The sequence below is a fragment of the Oryctolagus cuniculus genome, chromosome 1 (genome assembly GCF_051225735.1).
Source record: "Oryctolagus cuniculus isolate XC-2025 breed Fujian yellow rabbit chromosome 1, ASM5122573v1, whole genome shotgun sequence".
Taxonomy (NCBI): domain Eukaryota; kingdom Metazoa; phylum Chordata; class Mammalia; order Lagomorpha; family Leporidae; genus Oryctolagus; species Oryctolagus cuniculus.
The window spans coordinates 231,200,668-231,225,476 of NC_142867.1; the positions used below are offsets into that span (position 1 = coordinate 231,200,668).

Genomic DNA, 24,809 nt, shown 5'->3' on the forward strand with positions numbered 1-24,809 from the left:
GGTCCCCTGGCCCCAGGGTCGCCCTGACTGAGCCCACAGTTACACAGAGCCCTTCACGGACAGGGGCTCCCAGCTTCCAGTCTTCTCCCACTCAGTTCTCCAGGCCAAGAAACATGCAGACAACGTGTGGTTCCTCCATTGTCTTCTTGGCTCCCAGCATGTCCTGTGCAGCCCTGCACACGAACCCCTCAGCGGTGCACAGAGGGCCCGTGTGTGGCCACCCCGGCAGCTGACAATCAGAGGGATGGGTGTCGCTGAATCCCCGTCACCACAGCCTGGCAGTCTCAGCCAAGCCACTGGATAGCCACCCTTCCTTCCAAACCTTTCTTTGGACAGTGCAGACGTGAAGGGCACCGTGGCAGGTACTGCTCGGAGTCCCAGCTGGGCCACCAGAGTTAACTTCCAACACTTTAACCAATACCGGGGTCTGTGGGTAACGGCGCAGCAGACACTACCGGCCACTCGAAAAGGAGATGACGTTGTCGCTTCCCTTCCCGTCCACACTCGTTCCACCCATTGCTAGAACTAAGAACCCAAGCTCAGAGGCCTAGAGGGGCCGGAAGGGAAGTGAGTGGGTGAGGTGGGCCAAGCAGGGGTTAGGAAGGGTGGCTGGGAGCTGGGCGGCCTTTCAGGGGTGTGACCCGGTGTTGCCAGACAGTCTGAGTTTTCAAAGCAAGCCAGAAACCTGAAATTCTGTGTGAAATCTGTCTGAGTCTTAAAACTGTGGAGTCCACACGGGTCAAGTCCAGCAAGCAGAGAGGGAACCGACCTGAGGCGGGCTCAGCAACAGAGGGGAGGTTTGGCAGCCGGGAGCCAAAAGGTCCTGGAAGCTGGGGCTCATGAGGTGGGCACTCTCTGTAGGGCACCTGTAGCAAAGGTGCTGCAGGCCCTTCACCGTGGAGTCACGGAGCCCTCAGCGACCCCGCGACCACCCCGGCTACACACGGAGGCTGTCCATATACGTGCAGCCAGCCAATGAGGAAGGGTCTTCAGCACCCTGGGACACCCGTGACGTGGAGATGTGGGGCTCCGCCCATCTCATGCTGAAGATGTGAAAGGGAGATAGAGCAGAAGGGCGCTTCGGGAGCTGGAGAAGCAGAGAGGCCGCATGGCAGTGCTGGGCCAGGAGGGCGGGGGCTTGCTGCCTGGAGAGCGGGCTGGGAGCCGTGGGGTCAGAGTTCTTTGAGCTCCCACGTGGGTTTAGTAGGAGGGAGGAAGGTGGACAACTCCGAGATAACAGGAAACCGCATTTCAGTAAAAATCTTGATCTTTTTTACTCAGACCAAACGAGACATTTTATTTATTTATTTATTTATTTATTTACAGGCAGAGTGGACAGTGAGAGAAAGAGACAGAGAGAAGGGTCTTCCTTTTTTTACCGTTGGTTCACCCTCCAATGGCCGCCGCGGCTGGCACACTGGGGCCAGCGCACCGCGCTGATCCGAAGGCAGGAGCCAGGTGCTTCTCCTGGTCTCCCATGGGGTGCAGGGCCCAAGCACTTGGGCCATCCTCCACTGCACTCCTGGGCCACAGCAGAGAGCTGGCCTGGAAGAGGGGCAACCGGGACAGAATCTGGTGCCCCGACCGGGACTAGAACCCGGTGTGCCGGCACCACAAAGCGGAGGATTAGCCTAGTGAGCCGCGGTGCCGGCCCTATTTATTTATTTTCAAAGACTGATTTTCTTTATTTGAGAGGCAGAGTTATGGGGGGGGGGGGGGACGCATAGAGAGTGAGGTCTTCCATCAGCTGTCTCACTCCCCAAATGGCCTCAATGGCCAGAACTCTCAATGGCCAGAACTGGGCCAGGCAGAGGCAAGGAGCCAAGAGCTTCTTCCAGGTCTCCCACATGGATGCCAGGGCCCAAGGACTTGGGCCATCTTCCACTGCTTTCCCAGGCACATTAGCAGGGAGCTGGATTGGAAGTAGAACAGCCAGGACTTGAACCAGCGCCCATGTGGGATGCTGGTGCTGCAGGCATTAGCTTAATCCACTATACCACAGCGCCAGCCCCCAAACAAGTCATTTTAAATAGATTTTTCTAAGGTATTAAGGGAAAAAAAAAAGAAATCCTTACACAAAAATTTCCCAGTCATAGAATAAAAATAGCCTTGTCTCTGTGCATCTCTGAGTGTATGGACGTCTGTCTGTCTGTCTCTGTGTCTCTGCCTTTCAAACAAACAAAAATGTGAAGACAAGTGAGAGACATGCATGGTCTATGTTCCTCAAGAGGAGTCTTGCCACACACAAACCCAGCCTGCCCCTGGCACACAGATCCTGTCCGCGGAGTGCCTGGCCCCACAAGGTTCTGCCTCCCAGTCTGGGACCACTGGCCGTCTCTGGCCCTCTGTGTGAGGAGATCAATAGTTGCTGTTGATTCCGTTCAGTGTGCTTAACACGGTGCTGCTTGCATCATCTTGTTTAAGCTACAGTAACCCTGGGAGGAAATACGGTTATACCCACTTTACAAGGTAGAAAACCGAGGCACCAACAGCATTGAACAATCTGCTTAAAAACACACAGCTGGCAGCGGAGTGAGCCACATCGGCAGCTGCCTTAGCCTGGGCTCCCAGCCTCTGGTGCACTCCCTGGCCGGGCCCCCACGTGGAACTGCCCGTGCCGCTCGACCGGCTCCTAATGCCAAGAGGCCACTGAGACCCCGGCTCCCTTCCACAAGAAACGTCCAGTAGGCCCAGAATCCCACTGCTCCACTGAGACAGCTATATTCTCTTAACAAAATGCAGCAAATATATATCCACTCCCATTGAACGGCTTCCAGGTGATTGGGCCCCATGGGCTGAGTGGTGGCTGGGTGGAATGGGTGGGCGGGCCACTGGGTGGGCCCTTTGTTCAGGGAGCTTGCAGAGCCACCAGACCGGGGGGGGGGGGGGGGGGGTTGCACCTGTGGACCTGCACAGAGACATTTGAGGGATTTTTACGTCTTATTCTGTGAAAAGGGTAACACCAGTATTAAGAAGGTAGACGGTGTTCTTCAGTAGCTATTAATGTTTGTCATTTCAACTTGTTTGTTTAGTAATTAATGGTGAAAAAGCCACTTTGGAAACCCCCACCTTCGCCCAGAAACGCCGGCGTACACTGGATATGTTGATTCGATCTTTATACCAGGATTTGATGCCGGATTTGCATAAGGTAACCCCGGGTCCTCGGCCTTCTCTCCTCCACGTGGGCTCCGAGGTGAGCCCGCAAGTCCTAGTGACAGGTCCTGGTTAGAAAAGCCCAGGCATCGCCTTGGTCCTTGCTGGGGATGGAACTGTGGCCACACAGGCTGGTGTCCACCCCTGTCCCTGCAGGGAGAGACATGGGGTGTCTGTGGGGGGGACTGTGCTGCTCCTGAAGCCAGGGCCTACAGAGGTCAAGTGCAGGGGCAGGCACGAATGTCAGTCAGCAGTCCCTGGACCGTGCCTGGTAATCCTACCCAGCATTACCAATGCCGTGGAGATGGTGGACAGGCAAAACTGGGGACCGTGGAGAGAGCCGGGGAATTTTTTGGAGATCTGTGGAATTCCTAACTCATTTTTCTGTTCTAGAACATGCTCAACAGACGATCCTTTAGTGATGTTTTGCCAGAATCGCCCAAGTCAGCACGGAAGAAAGAGGAGGCCCGCCAGGCAGAGTTCGTCAGAATAGGGCAGGTGGGTCTGACCCGGAAACCTCTGCGTGAGACTCACGGCGGCCAGTCCCGTCCAAAGGCCTGACGTCTGGCTCTGCTGTGAAAGCTCCGTGCTCTCTCAGGACCGCTGAGAACAAACGGCACCTGCGGAGGTGGGACTGCCGATGCCTGCAGCAGGTGGTCCAGGGCCCGCCCTGCTCTCCCTCTTGTCCAGGGAGCAGGGACCACTTGCCTGCCTCCCAGGAAGGGTCCGAAAAGCAGGGAGCCAATCTGGGAGCTGCGCCCTGATCCCCTCCCCAGCAGGAGGAGGCTCGGAGTGGCAGTGTCCGTCACAGAAGACCTGAATGTTCCCCCTGGAACCTGGAGACAGTCATCCCACTGAGGCGGCTCCCAGCCGCACCCTGACTCCAGGCTCGGGAGGAAAATGGCCTCCCTTTGCTCCGACACTGGTGTTTCTCAGCTCCAGGAGCGCCAAGGCCTCTCCCTGCCCCACCTCACAAATAAGGATCAGCAGGCAGGTAGAGGAAGGAAGGGCACGTGATGGGGCAAGCTTAGAGACGAAGTCCACTCTTCCCGAACAGGTGCATTGCTGCAGGGCTCTGCCATCTTGGTCCTTGGTTGCAAACACAGGGACTCTCCTGCCAAAGATGCTGAGTTTGTGGAGAGACCTGGAGGTGTATTTTGCTCCGTCTCCATGGTTGGGAACTCACAGCTGTGATCCAGCGACCAGCTGAAATGGCAGCACCTGTGTGGGGCACGTGGGGCTGCAGTGGTGTTGCCAGGGCTTCACCTTATCCAGCCACCTGGGTCCCTCATCTGCAATGTTGGAGGAACCCAGAACGTTAGCCTGAAACTGCCCCTGTTCTGTTACATGTTGCTTCCACATCCCAACGGTCGATCCTGCGGTTCCCTTCCTGCCCGGGACTGACCTTTAACAGGCCTATCTGTTCTGTAAGGCACTAAAACTGAAGTCCACGGTGCGAGGAGACGCCCCCTCCAGCTTGGCAGCTTCGGGGATCTGCAAAAAGGAGGTGAGTTGATGAACCCTTCAGGTTGACCTGTGAGTGTCCTTCATCCTCAGCAAGGTTCCTGGACTCTTGGGAGAAGGTTTGGGCAGGGAGGGGAAGAGCTCACCTACCACAGCCTCCGCAGGGCTCCGTGTCCACCGCATGCACACGCTGCTGGCGGCCTGAGTGGCCGGGCCCGGGCAGCCGGGCAGGTCTCCACGCTGCCTCCCCAGCTTCGCATGTGCTCCAGCCCCCGGGCAGCCTGGCCCCATGCACGTTCCGAGCCGGGAGTCTGGCTCAGACTCCCACCAGCTTGCATGTGGCTCCCGCGCTGCTGACCATGGACGTACTTCAGACAGGCGGGTTCTGGGGCAGAGTCTCCCCGCGTTTGTGTGGGTTTAGTAACCCAGAGCTGCTGATCCGGGCAGGGCAGGGAGGGTGCAGTTCTAACAAGTTCCCAGGTGATGCTAATGGACCACAGGGCCAAACCACTGCTGAACCTACCATTCACGCAGCCAGCCTGTTCCCACTTCTCATAGGAAAACAAAACTCAGTGATAATCAAGATTAGAAAAGAAAAATAAATAAACTTCAACATGAACTTACTGTACACGTGATCTCATAAAACCTACTTTCAGAATATGTAAAGGTTACATCAATGGGACAGATCCACAGACACATCACTAGAGAAGTGTGTGTTGTAAGAACAAGACAGATGAATACATGTACCTCAGTGATAAAAGTATAGACGACTTGAGCCTTCGTGTTTTAAAATCTAGTCTCAAGGAAATGATGAGCTCAAAGTACAACTGACCCTAAAAACCACAAACCATGTAAGACTGGTGGCGAAGTTTGCAGCAGTTGCTGTCTGCTTGTTCGTGTGCCTAAGAATTTGCAGTGTTTCTAAGCGTTTGCTAAATACAGAAGCCCAGTAAGGTTCAGTAGCACTCTCGGTAAGAAGTTCTTAGGCGTGGATGGAAAACAGAAGTCTGTGGAATTGTACCTTATTTGTAAAGAGCGGCTCTCACTACTGGGGTCAGCTCACAGCTGTCCGGGGGCGTGGCACTGCTCTAGAGGACCCCAGAGTCGGCTGTGCCATTGCCTCCGCAGAGGCCGGAGTTCCGCATGCTGTTCCCAGGAACTGGGCTTCGTCAGCCTCCCAGCACGCGTGGTCCCGCGCACCGTGAGCGTGTTCTTCCAGGAGCCTGTGAGGTCTTGCGCTTAGACAGGAAGCCTGCGGGCCACTTCCTGGCCCTGCAGGATCTGGACCAAGCCCTGCACGCCGTGGAAGGGGCCTGGGGCCGAGCACACAGCACCAGTCCTCAGAGCAGGGGCGCTGAGGGTGTCGCCAGCCCTTCCCGCCTCACCACCTCCATCAGCACCTCTGCGAATCTGTGAGATCAGCAGATACTGCACACACCAATCCAGGGAAATGTGCAAATGGCACAGTGAGTGCAGCTCCTAGAGTTTCAGAGACCCCCTTACCCCTCTGTGGGTCCTCCAGGACCCTCGCATCTTCTGAGCAAAGAAGCTCTCTGCATGGTTGCTCTGAGCGTGGGTCCTCTGGTCCTGGTGTCACCTGAGGTGCTGGCGTCTGTGTGTCTCCCGAATGGCACTCGTGTTGGCTTTGCTTTTCATGTCCTCCTGCTACGAGTCTAAAATCGACAGAGGTCTTGGGGAGAAGCTGTTCCAGCCAGTGGCCTGCACCTGTGTTGTCCCTTTCTAGCTTATACAGTATGTCCACACGGCCGGTGCCTTTTGCTCACCAGTGCAGGCCCTGTCTAGGCAGCTGGAATGTTCCCTGTGGGGGCGCGTGGGTTTCCTAAAGGGGGGGCTTGCTTTGCTTGTCTAGGATGGGGGTGATACACGTGGCATTTACCCTCCGCCCCGGAGACACTCTCGAAGGTAGTCCTGGGAGCCCTTCTCTCTGATTGAGGCCACGCTGGCCAGGTGCTTGCAGACACACCGGCTCCTCCCCAGTCCCGAGTGGGACTTAACCAGGCCCTTGTGCCTGACTGAGCATGTAAGTGAAGGTGGAAGACTTCAACCTGTCCCCGGGACTCTGCAAAAACGTCCCTTGTCCTTCGAGGCCAATCCATTTGGTTTGGCGGGGACTTACTGAGTGTTGAAAATGTCCACAGCGCTGGTGTGACTGAGACCCAATAAGCCACCCTGCCCACTCCACACCCACATGCAGCCCGGAGCCACACGGGGGAGCACCCACTCTTCACCCTGACTCGAGGAAGGTGTGTGTCCTGTAGAGGGACAGCAGGCGTTACCTCGGCAGCATCTGCCATTGTCCTACACACAGATTTTTTTATTTCTTAAGGATTTTGTATTTTTTAAGAGATTTTCTTTAAGAGTTCTTAGCTTTATGTGGGTCAACAGGCATTTTCCTATGAAGACATTATCAACATCTTGCACTGTGTATGGTTTAATAATTTTGCTGAATCAGCAACACAGGAATCTGACTTTTTTTATAGCAGAATGTGGGACTTCCTCTCATATTGAACTGATGCGAATGCTCTAAAGAAACGGGCACCATTCGGCCCAACCCCCACTCGAGTGTTAAAGAGAAACATCCCCCTAGAAAACGTCACCAGGGCTCCAGCAGCCTTTGAGGAACGTTTCTGTAATGCAGAGACGTGGCTGGGTGCCCGAAACGTGGGCGCTCACTCTCTTCCTGTTGCACGTGCATCGGAAAGGAGACGTCTCTTCCGGAGTCCACCCGGGAGCCCGCGGGTCTGGCGTGCTGGACTCCCGCTGCGTGTCTGTGTTACTGTTTCAGGCGTGGAAGTGTGCGTTCCCCCCCGACGGGCGGCCGTGCGTGCGTTTTCTAAGGTGCACTTACTTTGCCATGCTTGTGTCGCCTCACAGCCTTGGGAGCCCCAGTGTTTCTGCAGTCATTTCCCCCACGAAGCCGTGTGTGCAGATCCCTGGGGCCAGGCCTTGCTGGTTTCCACTGATGCTGGCGTCTTGCTAGTGGATGGTTAGTGAGTAGCTGCCTCTACGAATGTCTTTATGTGTGTAACCTCTAGTCTTGCTAAGACGGGTGACTGCCAACCGACTGCCTCTATGCTGGAAGTGTGAGGTCAGCAGTGTCATTTCCTAACCACATCAACCCCTTGTTTTCAGTGCAAGCAGAAGGAATATTTTCTGAGCCACGTTTGCTGGAGGGTGAGCCACGCAGGCGCATTTCCTCCCCAAATCTGATGAGTCGACAGCTACCCAAAGACCTGCAGCAGTCTCGTTTCTGGCCAGTACTTGACATGGTCCCAGCATTTTGCCTTAAATCAACAAGGACACATTATTTAGAGCCACTCTCTCGGGGACATGCTCACCTTGATGCCTTTAAAGAATACATATATCTGATCCGAGAAGCACCTGGTGTCTAAAACAAACAAGAAGAATCTTAGATAACCCATTTCTGATGGTTGTAGAAACAAAGAGATTCTGACAGGGAGACAGGTCTCAAGGCCTCCAGCGCCAGGCTCCCTGCCAGCCCCACGGGTCGGCCTGCCTGGGGAGGCAGTCAGCTCCCCGTCGCGGGACCTGCCCTTGGCGAGTGCGGGTTGGGGCAGGACGCAGATCCAAGGATGGAGTGGTCCCTACCTAGCAGGACATCCCTTTGCATTATCCCAGACTCCCAGTCGGTGACAGAAGAGCTAAACATTGGTACGGGTCCTGTCCTGCAGCTTCGGAGGAAGCCCGAGGGACAGCGACTCCAGAGGGCATGCCCTCAGGCTGCACAGAGGCAGCTGCCCGGTCCCTGCGACCACAGTGATGTCGCGAGGAAATCCCAAAGCCAGCACTGTGAGAGTGACACCAGGGCCTGGACCTGCAGCGTTGCCCCACCCCCTACACAAGCCGCGCTGCCTCCCCCAGAGCCTGGCTCAGCGCCTCCTCTCAGCACCTGCTGGGCCAGGCGCTGCGCAGGTGCCGTGGGTGGTGGGCCCGGGGAGGCGAGCCGTGCTCCCTTGTGGATTTCCTGCCAACCCTGTCTTTATGATACATGTCTTAACTATGCGCCCATAACCGAATGAAATCTGCAACTAACTCAAGAAAAGGCAAATAACTCAAAATTCATAAATCTAGAATTTAAATATTTAATTTAAAAACTACAAAACAATTAGAAACTCTGTGATCTTTGCCTTGGATTTCTCTAACGTAAGGGCGATTTTTTTTTGAGTAGCTGCAAATAGTTTATAATAATGAAAAATGATGAATTACAAGAGGGATGAGGCTTGTGACCATAAGGAGGGGTGCAGGGGCAGCGCGGCCCACGTGAGGTGCTCAAAGCTGTATCGGCACAGAGTGGTCACTTAGTAAGCGACTTCACTTTGTCCCTACGAACTTGCTAAAAGTTAACAAAAACCTTAGATTTTTGCCAAGAGTGCAACCAAAAACAATTTATTTTGAAAAAGAAACAAACCTTAGAGGTTTTAACTTTGGAGATGCAGCAGCCTGGGCCAGAAGAACTGACGTGACTCACTCAGCGTCACAGAGCTGGTTCCTGGTGCGGCTGGAACCGGAGCCCAGTGTGATTCCAAGTCCAGTGCTCCTCCCACTAACCTACCACCTTCTATAAAAATTAAGTTAAGCTCTACCAGTGTTTAGAGACAGATTTCCAAAAATACGGCCCTGGCCAAATACGTATGAAAAGATGTATGCTTTAAAAGAATTTAAGGCCCTCCCTGTCTGCCTTCTGGGCGAAGGGACAGCTTCCTGGGGGCCGCGGGTAATTTGCCTGAAAACAGACAAAATTCTGAGTGCATCGCTCCTTGTGTACATTGAAATCCAAATCAGTGTTACCACGTTCTTCTCTGAAATTTCCATCTTTATGGATCCGTAATGTAACGAAACTGTCAGACTCCAGGAGTCTTGTGATTTTCCGGGAAATTCTTTCCCTCGGAAGGTTCGGCACAGGAAGCACTGTGCACACCCACCCCCGGGTAGGCTGTGCTGCAGGTCATTGGTTTCGTGTCCTGATTATACAACAGTGCTTCCCTGTTTGCTTTCACTGAGAAGGAGATGAGTCCTTAAGGCTTTCTTTGTGCTTCTTTTTGTGCTCTTAAGCCACAATGCTCTTCTTTGTTTGTGTACCTTTTTCATATTCCCACTTAATTACGTTATGAATTGCTGCCGGGAGTAGACCCACCCTGGTTTCATCGCAGGCCGGCTCCCCTCCATCCCATTAGCCGCTGCTTAATTTCATTAGACTTCGCCCTTCCTTGAGAGGCTGCTCCTTCCAAGTGCGTTCTTACAAATCAAGATCCTTTTGCACTCCAAATGTAGCCAAATCTACTTTGAACGGAGGCAGAATACCAGCTCACTGTGCCATCACCATGTATTTTAATTCTAGAAAAGCCAGCTCTAAAAGATTGTTTCCACTTTAGGAGATTACAAGAAGGAGAAAAAGTAACAAAACAGCCTTGGAATCCAAGTGGCACTTGTCCTGGCCTCCTCTGCCTTCCTGGGCTGTGTACACACCTGTGCGCCACCCGAGAGGCAGCACTGATGGACGCCTGCTTGGCAGCCACCCAGGGTCCCTCTGTTTCTGGCGTGAAGGGCCCCGGGCATTCACTAACTCTTTGCTGCTGCTGTGGTCACCCCATCAACCCACGATGCAGTGCGGCTCTGATGCCACCACATTGGCCCGGAGCACAGCTGGGTCCCCGCACAGGCTTGTACGCCGCGTGCTCCAGGTGTGACCTCAGACAAGTTATCAACAGCCCCAAGCCTCGTGTTCCTCCTTGGCTAAATGGGAATGCTAGCAGTTCCCACCTCACAGGGTCGCTGGGACGTCTTTAATTAACACGAGAGACGCTCCGCATTGCGGCCGGCGTGTTGTCTGCTCTCCTCCCTCAAAACGGAGCGATCGCAGTAACTCGGCCAAAGGCGGCCACGGGCGTTGGAGCAATCATCCTGTGTTTGGACAATTAAGGCCGCCCCGGTAGAAGTGCAAAGACGGTGAGAATCGGTTCCTTGTTTGTGACAGCCTGCAGTAGAAGAGGAAGGAAAGTGGTTGACGAGTCATCACCAGATTCACGTTTGCCCCAGTAATTAAGAGAAATTGGAGACAGCCCCACGTCTAATGCCAGCTTATCCAGGGCCTCCCAGGCCTTTCAGAGCAACAGACAGCCCCCCACCCCGCCGCAAGGAGACAGACGCCAAGGGCTCTGCCCCCTCTTGGGCACCACACAGGGAGGGTTACACTCCCAATCCCACTTAGATTTCTGCAGGAGGTGATGTCATCGGGGCCCTTGCACCTGAGCTACCGTTAAATAAACCCAAACCCAGAGCAGAGCAGCTTAAAGCTAAGGGCAGCAGCTACAGAGCAGGGTGGCCAGTTCTCCTGGGCCAGGCCTACACGGGCCGTGGCCGCCCTGCCTTGCCCCACTTCTGCATCCCGAGCAGAACCTGCTGCACAGCACAGCCCGTCTCGTTCTTGCAGCCTCCTGCGTCGCGGGAACCCCTAGGGCAAGGAATTTTTACAACTTAAGACCCCAGTGAGTAACCGTGAAAACAAGTCCTGTGTACAACTTCAGTGCCTTTAATCATCCATTCGCCTGAAATTTGCCCCTTAAATTGGTTCCTTCCTGCTATTTGTGCCACAGTACAATTAATTTTGCCCCCTTTATTTTTGCCTAAAAAGGATTTCATATTCCCATACGGAGAAATACTGAACACTTGCAGGCAAACTCAGGGCATGTCAGAATCTAGAGTATTTAATACAAAAGGCAGCTGTAGCTTTGCTCTCTTGCACCATGACCTAAGGAGAGGAGACCATTCAAACATCACATACAAATAAGCAAGTACTGAAGAGACGGCTATCCGCATTTCCTGCCTTTTAACTTGGTGCTCAGTCCTTTGGTGCCCCCTCACTGCGTCTGGGAATGAGAGCTCCCAGTTACTTTGCCTTTAAGGTACATTGAGAAGAATACAATTTCTGTGCCCTGGCTGCTTTGTCCCTATACAGGGCTCGGGATTCCACTGGGAGGCAAATATGGGGGATTTCAATTTTTTCTTCTGGCACCAAAATAAACTCGATTCCATTCTCCCTGAATGTTTCGAAGCCCCCTCGCGTCAGCATTTCTCCCTGAGCCGAGAGGGGCGTGTGCTTGAGCTCACTGTGTAGACCCGGGCCTGGCTCCTTCCCCGCATTCCGGCAGCGCGGGCGGGGCTGCGGCGATGGTAACCGGGTCTCCTCTTCCAGATGACCTCCCCCCAGTGCCCGTGTTCGACCGATCGCTGCCCGTGAAGCAGGTGCACGTGCTGGAGACGCTGGACCTCCTGGTTCTCCGAGCAGACAAAGGTGGCTTCCCCTTCTGGGTGGGTGCTCTGGGAGGCAGGAGAGCGCGCGCCCGCTCTGGCCGGCACCAGGGGTCTCCGGGGTCTGCACAGGCCATTGTTGCCTGCAGTTTCCTGTCCTGATGCCCAGAAGTCAGGGTCCCCGGGTGGCCTGTTTGTTTGTTTGTTTGTTTGTTTTGGGGGGGGAGTGCATCCACAGTCGCAGAGGTCCCGAGTTCCGGAACACCTCTCGTCCTAGCTGTCCTGCACCGGCTGCCCTCGGAATTCCTCCAGGTCATTTGGCTGCTCCAGCTCATCCCTGCTTTCCCCGCTTCTGTGTGTCCCCAGGGAAGGATGCCCGCCTCTTTGTCTTCAGGCTAAGTGCCTTGCAGAAGGGCCTCCAGGCCAAGCAGGCCGGGAAGGGCAGGTCCGACTGCAGAGAAAACAAGCTGGAGAAGACGAAAGGTGACTGGCGGCTTCGTGGCTTCTGTCCACCTGATTTTTTCTCTCTCTCTCGAATTGTCCAGGTTTCGTTGAAAATTAAAACAAGTAGGAATTTGCTCTTACCGGCTTGGTTTGTTACTCAGAAGCATCACAAGCTGGTGTCCCCGGGACCGTAAGATAATTGAAAACTTAGAGAAGCCAGCTGGGGACTGCAGGGAAGTGTAGGCCTTGCGTCACAGGTTGCATAGGCGAGCTCAGCTCCGTTAGCAGGTGGGTGAGTGGAGACATTTTTAGACTGGTCAGGCCCCTGCTCACCCCTCGCTCGAATCCCTGTCGGATAACGGTAGGGAGCCAAGACCACACACTCCAGGCCACAGTCACTGTGACTCTAGCGTTCCTGCAGCCCAGCCTCAAGTCCCCTGTTTCCCTGGTGTCAGAGACATTCTTGGTCCCTGCGTTGCGCGACGCCTCATCTCCAGCGTCCCCCGGCCCAGGGCTCCCCAGCTGCCCTGCACGTGCTCAGTGCCACGCCTTCTCTTCCAGGCTGCCACCTGTATGCCATCAACACCCACCACAGCAGGGAGCTGAGGATCGTGGTCGCCATCCGCAACAAGCTGCTTCTGATCACGAGGAAACAGAGCAAGCCGAGTGCGGCCCCTGGCATCTCGCCCTTGTCCCCCGTGTCCGAGTCACCCGTCGAAGAATTCCAGTACATCAGGGTCGGTTTCCTCTTCAAAGCACTTCTCTCCTGGCCACTCTGTCCTCAGGCAGACTCTTCCACCCAGCCTTGTCATTCCCTGGGGTTGTCCCCTTGTTCAGTAACCAGCCAGGGACCGCTGGCCTCCGTGCCCTGCCTTCCCCCAGAGGACTAAGGCGGAAGTTCATTCCTGGGGCAGGCACGTGGCCTAGCCAGCTAAGATGCTGACGGTGCCTATCGCAGGGCCTGGATTTAACACCTGGCTCCAGCTCCAGCTTCCTTAATGCAGGCCCTGAGTGATAGCTCAAGTAGCTGGGGCCCTGTCACACACATGGGAGGCCAGGGTTGAGTCCCTGGCTCCCAGCTTGGACCCAGCCCAGGCTGGCCACTGTGGGCATTTGGGAAGTAAACCAGCAGATGAGAGCGCTCTCTCTCGTTCTCGCTCTGTGTGTGTGTGTGTGTGTGTGTGTCTGTCTGTCTGTCTGTCTGTCTCTGTCTTTCAAATAAATCGATTTCCTTTAGAAAACTCATTCCTCAGGGAGCACCTTGTGGGTGCTGCTCTAGGCAGTACAGACACGGCAGTGAACAAGGCCAGGCGTCTCCTCGTGGAGACCTAGTTGAAGGATAACAGAAAGAGGAAATAAATCCATGGTGGTAGGCGGGAGTAAACACTGAGAAGGGACGGAGGGTAACGGAGCGCGGGAGGTGGGGTCTGCCTCCCAGGAAGGCAGTGGGGAGGATGCGTGGGGCAGGGTGCCCAGGCAGGAGGCACAGCCAGCCAGGGGCCCTCGGGCCTGTTGGAGCTGCTGGGGCGGGCAGGGGGCGGGGGGGCAGAAGGAAAGGCAGGCAGGTCGGGGAACTGGGACCAGATTCTCTGAAGCCCCGAAGGCCACCGAAAAGGACCTTGGCCTTGACAATGAGGTGGGAAGCCATCGGAAGGCGTGAGGCAGAGAAGCACCGTGTGTTTGCAAGATGTTTCTGGCTCCTGGGTAGAGGAGAGCCTGGAGGCCAAGAGTGGGCTCAGGAGACCTCTAAGAGGCCGGTGCAGGGTCCAGGCCGGGGAGCTGAGTGGTGGGAGGAAGCTGGGGCGAAGCTGCCCTGCGTGCCCGGGGCGCTGGGATTTCCTGTTAGACTGAGGGTGCAGCCTTGTGAGAGGCTGGAGTGCTTACTCTTTTTTAAATCTCGGTACAGCAGGGAGTGAAATAGGGCAGGCATTGGCCCTGAGGCACAGCGCTGCTTCAGTCCAACTGAGACTTGTCTTCTGCCTGGAGGTGAGGCCTCGGAGTCTCACCTGTGCACGTCTGTTACTGTCACGCACCAGGGGGTAGAGCAGCCTGACAGCTGAAACAAGTTACAGCCTGGCTCGGGTCGGGTGTTGGGCCGGGTAAGACCACCGGTGAGCATCTGCACACGGCACGCACACGTATGTAGCAGGAGCTCCTGGCTCAGACCCTGTGCATCCATCTGTGTGTGGTGACAAGTGCACTGGGCCAGTGCCTTCATCAGCTTTTCGGGGCTGTAACAAAACACCGGGGGCCGGCTACTTTGTCAAGAAGAGAAGGCCAGTTTGGCCCCGCCTCCAAACACCCTCGTCTCAACACCTCATAATGGGGATCAGACTTCACCGCGTGGGGCCCGGGCCACCCTCTAGCACATCCAGACCTCGGCACTGCCGGGAAGGTGGCTGCTTGTGTCCTAACCCCTGGCGCCTCCCTCCTCGTTACCCACCCAGGAAATCTGTCTGTCCGACTCCCCCGTGGTGATGACCCTCGTGGACGGGCCGACGGACGAGAGTGACAACCTCATCTGTGTGGCTTACCGACACCAATTCGATGTGGTGAACGAGAGCACCGGAGAGGCCTTTAGGCTGCACCACGTGGAGGCCACCAGGGTGAGCGGGGGCGGGGCCGGGCGGGCTCGGGACTGGGAGTGCGCCTTGGTGGGATTTCTTTATGTGACTTCACACTCGTCCCCCCAGTACTGCCTGAGGTCTACACCCTCAGCTGAGCTGTGTGCAGAACACGGGACAAAATGCAGGGCCGCCGGAGCCACAGCGATGCTCTAAGCAGTGCTGTGTGGGGTCTGAACCTGGAGGGCGCTGGAAGCTGCCCCCACCCTGAGCCCTGGGGACCCGTCTGTCACCGGAGACGGCTTCGGCGCTGACATCAGCCGATGGTTACCATTGTGAGGCGGGGCAAGGCCTGGCAACACCGAGCCTCTCCAGGTGCGCACCGCAGTTGTGCAGTGCAAACCAGCATCCTGGCCTGGGTACTAAAGACACCACAGAGTGCAGGAGTCACTGCGCCCGTGGTTCCTCCTCGGGGCTTCTAAACCCCTAGCTCCGTCCAACAAATCAGAGACCACAAATTCTTTCCAGTTATGCTTTACAACTTGTATTAGCACCTAGCTAATCATTATTTTAAGAAAACATAATACCTACTTAGATGAAGTTTTAAGAAACAGAAAAATTATATTTTTAGATTGATTGATTTGAAAGGCAGAATGACAGAGAGAGATCTTCCATTCACTGGTTTCCCCTAAGGCCACAGCAGCTAGGTCTGGGCCAAGCTGAAGCCAGGAACTAGGAACTTCATGTGGGTCTCCCACGTGGGTGCAGGGACCCAAGTACTTGGGCCATCTTCCACCGCTCTCCCAGGCACATGAGCAGGGAGCTAGATTGGCAGTGGAGCAGCTGGGATTCTAACTGGCCTTCCAATGTGGGATGCCAGCCTCCCAAGTGGTGACTTAACCTGCCACACCACAATGCCAGCCCAAAAAATAGAAAAACTAGACCAGATTTGGCGTTGCGGCGTAGTAAGCTAAGCCTCTGCCTATAGCGCCAGCATCCCACATGGGCGCTGGTTCGTGTCCCAGCTGCTCCTCTTCCAATCCAGCTCTGTGTTGTGGCCTGGGAAAGCACTGGAAGATGGCCAAGCGCTTGGGCCCCTGCCCCACATGGGAGACCCAGAAGAAGCTCCTGGCTCCTGGCTTCGATTGTCTCAGCTCCGACCATTGTGGCCATTTGGGGAGTGAACCAGTAGATGGAAGTTCTCATTCCTTCTCCCCCCCCCCTTCCTCTCTTTTCCTCTCTGCCTCCCTCTTTCCTTCTCTCCTTCTCTCTCTGTATCTCTGCCTCTCAAATAAATAAAATCTTAAAAAAAAAAAAAAAAAAAAACAGAAAAACTAGAACTAGGAGAATCTAGATGTAATTAGGAGCCCTCTTGTCCTTAGCTGTTACTGATCTCAGAGGACTCTGTCATTTCTCTTTTCTGCCGCTGGTGTCCAAACTTGGCTGTAGTGGAAGTCATCTGAGAAGCTTCCAAGCTGCTCCCACAGAGAGCTCCCTGGGCTGGGATGGGCTTGGGAATGGTTGAGTGAGCCCCAGGTGATCCTGATGCGCCTGTCCGTGAACCCCTGGCTACTCCTTTGCTGCCTCCCAACCCTGCCCATAACCACCTGGAGAGCTTTGCCAAGATCAGCGCTCTTACCCCCACACCAGGTCCGGTCAAGCAGAGTTTTGGGATGCAAACTACATAGAAAACCAGTCTTTTAAGATCCCTGAGTGATGCTAACCTAGACCCAGCAGGACGAATCGATCCTAATTCCTGGCTGAGGGGACCACCCCTCCACTGCCGGCAGCCACAGGCCAGCTGCCCGGGCTTCTCCCTGGACCTGTAACCACTCCACCTGGACTTGAAGGGGGAAGCGCCCGGTTTGTCCTTTAAAAGTGCTCGCCCACGCTTGCTTCGCAAGCCAGAAAACGACAGAGAAGTTGTGGCCTGGTGGTGTTTGTTTAATCCGTCCTTTCCTGGCAATTAGACGTCCTCGTGGAAGATGGCAAACCTTGTTCAGAGACACTTCTTGACGTGTTTGGGTTCGAAACGAGTCTTGCTTAAGTGGCTGAGAACTTTGCAGTTTACCAGTCATCAGGGCAGACGAAAATCACCTTGGTAGATGTCTCTTCTGCCGCGGCTCTGATTCTATTTACTATCCTGATGATTCCTTAGCGCACCTCAGGGTATTTTTTCTTACATCTCATAACATCCCAGGGAAACGGGGGTAAAGACAGCTTTCTTTGCTGTGACTGATTTTCCTGATGGCTACGAGGAACAAGTGTAGAATCTTCTGTCTTCAGGGTGCTGCTTTAAAAACAGACACAAAGCTTTTCTCTGAGAGAAAAGAAATGTTTTTAAGGAATAAAGGAACACGAGGGCCGGCACTGCGGCTCACTAGGCTAATCCTCCGCCTTGCGGCGCCAGCACACCGGGTTCTAGTCCCGGTCAGGGCGCCAGATTCTGTCCCGGTTGCCCCTCTTCCAGGCCAGCTCTCTGCTGTGGCCCGGGAGTGCAGTGGAGGATGGCCCAAGTGCTTGGGCCCTGCACCCCATGGGAGACCAGGAGAAGTACCTGGCTCCTGCCTTCGGATCAGTGCGGTGCGCCGGCCGCGGCAGCATTGGAGGGTGAACCAACGGCAAAAGGAAGACCTTTCTCTCTGTCTCTCTCTCTCACTGTCCACTCTGCCTGTCAAAAAAATAAAAATAAAAAAAAGGAACACGAGAAGCCCCTCCCCAGACCTGGCTCTGAGGATCCGTGAGCTCGGCCCCTCCGTACGTCAGCGCTGTGGTCCCTCACCTGGGCCAGGAGTTCCCTGTCTGACCAGGGACGGTGCCCCTGGAGAAAGGAAGAGGTGACGCGCCAGGCGTCTGCTAGTACCCTCGGAACACGAACATCCCAGCGCCTGGAGCCTCCTGCCGCGTGGACCCGAGGAGTAGAGGCAGAGAGAGGGCACGGACGCGGCCTGGGGATCCCGGGGCTCCCTGCCGGCCAGCTCTGGGGCTGTGCGCACGGCCCCCTCTCGTCTCCCCCAAGACCCTTTGACTCCCTTTTCAGGGTTCAGGCCCGTGTCAGGTCCTAGGACAGCCCTAGCTGCAGAGAGGAAACGTGTAGGGGGCACCAGGCAGCACTGAGAGAGTCGCAGGGGGCTCACTGCACCCGTGGACCCCGCTCAAGCAGCCGGCACCGGCCTCGTTCCCGAACCAGGCTCCCCTCCGGAAGGACCTGCACAGCTGGTGACCGGGCCTGGGGCTCAGCTGATTCGCTGGACCCAAGTTCCCGCCTCTGAACTAAAGGCTGCCTGGTCACCCCTCCCATGGTTACAACAGTCACAGCCCCTATGGGCTGTGTTTGCAGAAAAAGAAACTGAGGCCCAGAGGGAGGAATCATTTACCCCAGACCACACAGACAGGGGCAGGGGCAGGACCTGGACCCAGGCTGAGTGACGCAGAGACCTTGCCCTTGGACCCAGCATGGCGCTGCCTCACAGCTGCGACACAGAGCATGGTGGGGGTTCCAGCTACAAGGCTGGAGGCACGCGGCCCCTCCCATGGAGCAGCACCCAGTCCAGCAGGGCACACACGCCTGCCCAGTGCAAAGCCTTCAGCCCAGCACAGGGACCCCCGAGGAGGAAGTGGTTCTAAGTGACAGTGATGGGGCCCAGTCCCCAGGGGACTCCAGGACTGTCCGTGTGTGCAGTACACCCCGCTGTGCCACTGTCCGATATGAATGATGATGCCAGCTCACACTTGCTGACCCCGACACCTGGGAGCCCCCATTTTACAAATGCAAAACCTGGGGTTCTGAGGGGTGGAGCAGCTGGCCACCACGCACGCACCCGTGGAGCGACAGAGCTGGGGTTTCCTGGGTGTGGTCATTCATCCAATGAGTGGCCACCCTGCAGCCACTGTGTGCTGGCCAGCCGGATGCTGAGACAGCAGGGCAGGGCCACAGACAGGCCTCTGCCGCCCTGAGCCTGATGGCCCTGCAGGGAGGGGCGCTGTGGGAAGCAGACAGATGAACGAACCTCAGAGAGCAGTGCACGCCTGCAGAGAACCCTGGGACGGGAGGCGCTGTCGAGAATGGGCAGTCGTGTGGGCCTTGACCCCCAAGCCTGTCCGGCCCCAGTCGGGACTGTGGCCTTAGTCCTCACTGCCTCCCACTTCTGCTATAGGCCCCCAACTCTTGGTCCTGGCACTTGCTCCATTATTCCTTGATTGCTTTCTGACTTTCCTTCGAGGGGTACAACCTTACCATAGTGGTGTCTGTGTCGCAGCGCATGGCTGGGGCACACATCGCAGGCCACAGAGGACTGGGGGGTGGGGATGAGCATTGGCCAGAGGCCTTCAGTGGGAAGAGGGGACTCGGCACTGGGCTGGGAGGCCAGGCTGGAGGAGAGGAAGTGAAGGGAGCAGGAGACTCAGATGGCTGGCGTCTCAAACCTCGAGCAGCAGCAAGAGTGCCGGGGCTGGCGTGCCCTCCTCTCAAACCTGCTGCGTGTTAGGACGAGCGTAGCACGGCCAGAAGCAGAGCTTGGAGGCGTGGAGAGGCAGCGAGCCAGTGCCTGTTGTGCACGGCCACCGTGGCCCTGCAGGTGGCTGTGTGGATGCTGGGGGGTGCGTGTGGCCCCGCCGCGCCTGGGTTCCGGAGGGCCAGCGCCCCCAGTGTCCATGTCCTGCCCGCCCACCACCACTGCCTGTTATCATTGCAGGTGAACTTTGTCGCAGCTATTGATGTGTACGAAGATGGAGAGGCTGGCCTGCTGCTGTGCCACAACTGTGAGTCACGCACCTGCTTCTCCCCGCTCTTGCAGAGGGGCTTCTCCCCAGGCTGCACTTCAGGGGGCACCCCTACCGACCTCCGGGTGACCCGGCACCCAAGCCGTGTGTGGCGCTGTCTCCAGGGTGCGGGGGTGATCCCATTGGCTTCCTGTTAGGGGGCCCTTACTGTGCACCGTGTGCTTTGCTCAGCGAGTGACGGTCGTTGTCTCCTCTACTTCTCTTGACGGGCAGTCCCCAGCCGGCCCTGCTATTACTCCCAACTTAGAGATAAAGAGCAGAGGCTCAGACAGCTGAACTGCCTTTCCCAGCCTGCACCTGCTGCACAGCAGGGGGCGGGGTTCTCGCCTGGGGCTCTCTGGACTCCAGGGCCCCAGAGTTTAACACTTACTACAGGGCGAGTGCCCCTTACCCGAAATGCTTGGAGCCGGAGGTGTGTTCCATTTCTTTTTGTGTTTTGGGATATTTGATTATGCATCGTGAAGTATCTTGCGGATGGGACTGAGGTCTAATGTTGAAATTCTTTTTTGTCTCATAAACACCTCCCCGTGGCCTGAAGGTGACTCCGTGCCGCGTTTTTAGAGTGGCTGTGCTTTGACTGTTTGCGCCCATCCCACACGGTCAAGTGCAGAGTTTTGCACTTGGGCATCACCTCGGCGCTCAGAAAGTCTCCAGTTTTAGGCATTTTGGATTTTAGGTTTTCACATTAGGGATGCTCAACTTGTATTCTACTTTTTGCTGCCTCTCGGGTGTTAATGAAATCAGCCTCGGCCTGGCGTATCTGGCCTTAGTAGGGTTAGTCTGAGCTGGGTGGCAGGGTGGGTTTGGAGCAAACCAAAGGTATGGAAGATAGTGTCTTTAAGGATTTTCAGCATTTAAAAAACCAGTATTATACTTCAGAAAAAGGGACTTTTTTTTAAGGGTAAAAGAATTAAGATATTTTCCTGGATAAGGTTGCACAGTCTAATTAAAGCATAAAGCCTATTTCAGCCTATGATTGTATCAGTTTCGAGTGGTGATGCTGGTGATAGCACATGGCTCAGATATTTTGATTAATTAGTCTCTGACTAGTAAGTACAGGAAAGCAAATTATCAATAGATAAATCTGTTTGATAAACATCGCTTTTGAAATTCCAGACTTGGGGGAATAAGTGAAGAGAAGGCAGTTACAAAGAGTGAAACTACTCCACAATAAATCACTCTTGGGGGATATTTTATCCATGGACCTCCCTAAACCCTCTTCAGAACAACGAGTCATTAAAGAATGATCTTCTTACCTTATTAAAAACACTGGTGAAAAATTGTGGGACCGACCGCTCTACAATCCCACTGCTGTGCCAGGGAACCTGGCCTGGCACCCGTCCTGGGGAGCTCCCTGGGCCCTGGCACCACCATGGGCCCTGGCTTCAGATTCTGCTCTTGTCACGTGGGACCACTGCCTCAGAAATTCACCTCACGTCTTTCCCTCCCTCCTGAGTCAAGGCCCTGGGCTTCCCGGGTCTTCCCAGAGCCACCACCGTCTTCCCCAAATCATGCCGACTCCTCCCTGCATCCGGCTGGAAAAACCCGCCCGTTCTCAATGCGGCCAAGTCTAACCTCAGCGAGGCTTCTCTTCCAGCCGCCCTGCCTCTCACACGTGAGAGCACGGAACAGGAGCCCATCGCCCGGTGCCTGGCACGGCCCGGTCTCGCCCTCCCTCCTCGCGGCGCAGCCTGGTCAGCTCCTCCGCACACAGGACAGGTCGCTTCTTCAGAGGAGCGTGTCTGAACCTGAGAGCGAGCGCAGGCCCCCTCGTTCTGCACCGACTGGATGACGACTGGAAGCTCCCCTCGGCCTGCCCTCGGCAGCCACGCGGAGGTCGGCTGGGTCCGCTTCGGCTGCTACCACAGAACGCCTGGCTCTGGGTACTCTACGAAGGGCAGGCATGCATTTCTCATGGTTCTGCAAGCCGGGACGGCCACGGTCAAGGTACCGCCATCTGGTGATGAGTCCTGACACGACGGAGGGCATCCCCAGAGCAGCCCAGCCTCGTGGCCCCACCCCCAACATGGTGGCACTGGGCGTCACGTTTGCAGCATGTAGACTTGAGGGGCCACACTCAGACCACAGCACAGGAGCTTCTCTGTGCCAGGTGAGCCAGAGACAGAGGAGTGAAAGGCAGTACCAGGGATTACGGTGAGTTCAGGGTTTAAGGGGAGGCAGGCACGGGCACACACACTGCGGGCCAAGGAGCTGCACAGCTCGGGGGCTGACACCCGTGCATCGCTCACTTCTGTAGATTTGTGCAGGCCGACTCAGCCCCCGCGGTGGGCCCAGGGACCCCCGGTGATGGCGCACCTTGGAGTCCCTGGGGCTTACCAGTTAGGAAGCGCGGCAGCGGGGGTGTCTGCAGGGCTGCCCGGTCACCTTTTGGCAATGACTCATCCACACCCGCATGGCCTGTCTCTAAGCTGAGCGGCACTCCCCTCCAACACATGGAGGCTACATCTCACCCTCCAGGCACCCTGGACACCATGGGCTCAACCCACCAGCCGTCTGCTCTCCCCCCTACCACCCTATGGGTGTTGGGGGTGGGTGGGGGAGAGATGAGTGTAAGGGACGGGGATACAAAGGAAGAGACCTCCACTCACCCACTTGGCATTTTTTTTTTTTTGACAGGCAGAGTGGACAGTGAGAGAGAGAGACAGAGAGAAAGGTCTTCCTTTGCCGTTGGTTCACCCTCCAATGGCCGCCGCAGCCGGCGCACTGCAGCCGGCGCACCGCGCTGATCTGAAGGCAGGAGCCAGGTGCTTCTCCTGGTCTCCCATGGGGTGCAGGGCCCAAGCACTTGGGCCATCCTCCACTGCACTCCCAGGCCACAGCAAGAGGTGGCCTGGAAGAGGGGCAACCGGGACAGAATCCGGCGCCCCGACCGGGACTAGAACCTGGTGTGCCGGCGCCGCAAGGCGGAGGATTAGCCTAGTGAGCCGCGGCACCGGCCCCCACTCAGCATTTATCTGAGCGCCTGCCTGCTTGGGGTGCAGTGAGCGAAGTGTGTACAAACCCCTGCCTTCAGGGAGGTGATGCCCCCCTTTAATTTAGTTATTGAGACCAGTGTTGTGGCAGAGCAGGGAAACCCACCACCTGCAATACCAGTGTCCCATGTGGGCACTTGTTGGTGTCCTGGCTGTTCTACTTCCAATCCAGCTCCTTGCTAATAGGCTGGAAAAGCAACAGAAGATGGCCCAAGTCCTAGGTCCCCTCTACCCACGTGGGAGACACAGAAGAAACTCTTGGCTCCTGACTTTGGCCTGGACCAGCCCTGGCCATTGTAGCCAACTGGAGAGTGAACCAGCAAATAGGAAATCTCTCTCTCTCTCTCTCTCTCTCCCTCTCTCTCTCTCCCTCCCTCCCTCCCTCTTCCTCCTCCTCCTCCTCTTCTTCCCCCCCAACACACACACACACACACACACACACACAGATATCTTCATCTGCTGGTTTACTCCCCAGTTGGCCATAGTGGCTGGGGCTGAGCCAGGCCAAAGCCAGGAGCCAGGAGCTTCAGCCAGGTCTCCCACGTGGGTGCAGGGGCCCAAACACTGGAGCTGTCTTCCGCTGCTTTCCCAGGCCTTTATCAAGGAGCCAGATCAGAAGTGGAGCAGCCAGGACAGAAACCAGCGCCCACACGGGATGCTGGCATGGCAGCTGACACTTAGAGGGGGACAGACAGGCAATTAACAGAACAAGCAAGCACAGTATCTAGTGTGTTAAGTGGGCCGTGCTAAGGGGACATGAAGCAGGGGAGGGGGTGAGGGCCGGGCAGGGGCAGGGAGTGCAGGTCACCATGTAGGGGAGTGGCGAGCTGGGGAAAGGCTGAAGGGAGTCCGGATGTTAGACAAGGGGCTCACGGAAAGGAGAATACAAGGATGAGTTCGCTGGGTGTAAGAACAACGTCAGAACCCACGCATAGTTTTTTCATAACACGCATCTTCCATGTTCTATGAAAAATTTTTTCTGCCAGAGTAAACTCATCCTTTCAATTCCGTTTCCCGTGAGCTCTCTGAAGAGCCGTGGTGTCAGCAGGGCGCGTTCTCCAGGCAGACACCGCAGCAGGTGCAAAAGACCTGGAGGGACATCCTGGCTCGGCCCAGACGACCCCGGATGATCGGGGCGGCTACAGCAGAGTGAGCGAGGGCCCAGTGCAGGAGAGACCGGCAAAGAAGACCGGGTCTGGGGAGGGCTCGGGAGACAGGGTCCTTTGGTGATATTTTATTCTGGTGAGCACACGGAGGAGTTAGAGAAAAGGGGCGGCACAGTCTGACCTAGGATTAAAAGGATCACTCTGGTTGCTGCGTGGTGGGGGCCAGAGAGGGAGACCAGTCAGGAGGTGACTGCACCCACCTGATGAGAGAGGACAGTGGCACAGGCCACAGCAGAGGCGCAGAGGAGGGTCAGGGCTGATACTTATTTCAATATTTTCTTTATTTTCTTTTAAGAGAGCTCCCGTCCACTGGTTCACTCCCCAATGCCCACAATGCCCAGGGCCAAATCAGCCCAGGTCTCCCGTACGGGTGGCAGGAACCCAAGCACCTGAACCGTACCGCTGGTTCCCGGGGTCTGCATTATCACGCAAGAAGCTGGAGCAGGAGCGGGGGCTGGGCCCCCACCCAGGCCCTCCCATGGGGGATGCAGGCATTTGAACTGCTGGGCTAAACGCCCGCACCAGGTCTGTTTTGAACGTAAGAACAGGATCCTGCACTTGCTCCCCAAATGCACTTCCCGCAGCGCCGCGTCTCGGCAGCAGGCACCTGCCTTGCTCCGCCAGCTCTGTGTGTGTCGGCTTCCCTGTTTTCACTTCCTTACTAGGTAGTCTTAGGCTTAGAAAGAACCGAGAGGACTTGCTGGTCCAGATACGGCAGGAAGTGAGAGGAGGAGGGGGAGAAGGAAGCCTGCAGCTTGGCGCAAGGGCAGCTGGGAGAATGATGGATTCCTTTTCCCAAGACAGGGAAGCAGGGGGAGAGCACGCCCGGGGGCAGATCAGGAACCCAGCTTGGGTGCCCCCCGCCCTCGCTGTCGCTGCAGATGCCGAGGCCGCTCAGGGGAGACGGCTGGCTGGAGGTACCCACGTGGGAGTCCCCAGCATAGACACGGGAG

General features: G+C 56.1%; 1 protein-coding gene across 5 annotated transcripts in view; it reads left to right on the plus strand.

The window, feature by feature from the left end:
* GARNL3 (GTPase activating Rap/RanGAP domain like 3) overlaps positions 1-24,809 on the plus strand; it is a 162,051-nt gene that overhangs the window by 127,002 nt on the left and 10,240 nt on the right. For 4 of the 5 annotated variants that reach the window (XM_051854945.3, XM_051854951.3, XM_051854988.3 and 1 more), the window contains 9 exons: positions 3,033-3,148; positions 3,547-3,651; positions 4,586-4,660; positions 7,513-7,624; positions 11,852-11,950; positions 12,274-12,390; positions 12,913-13,088; positions 14,799-14,957; positions 19,610-19,676. In XM_051854945.3, coding sequence (XP_051710905.3) covers positions 3,033-3,148; positions 3,547-3,651; positions 4,586-4,660; positions 7,513-7,624; positions 11,852-11,950; positions 12,274-12,390; positions 12,913-13,088; positions 14,799-14,957; positions 19,610-19,676 — 1,026 coding nt within the window. Of the gene's footprint in view, positions 1-3,032; positions 3,149-3,546; positions 3,652-4,585; positions 4,661-7,512; positions 7,625-11,851; positions 11,951-12,273; positions 12,391-12,912; positions 13,089-14,798; positions 14,958-19,609; positions 19,677-24,809 lie in introns of those variants that run through there. The other variant, XR_016225287.1, reaches the window with a different exon arrangement.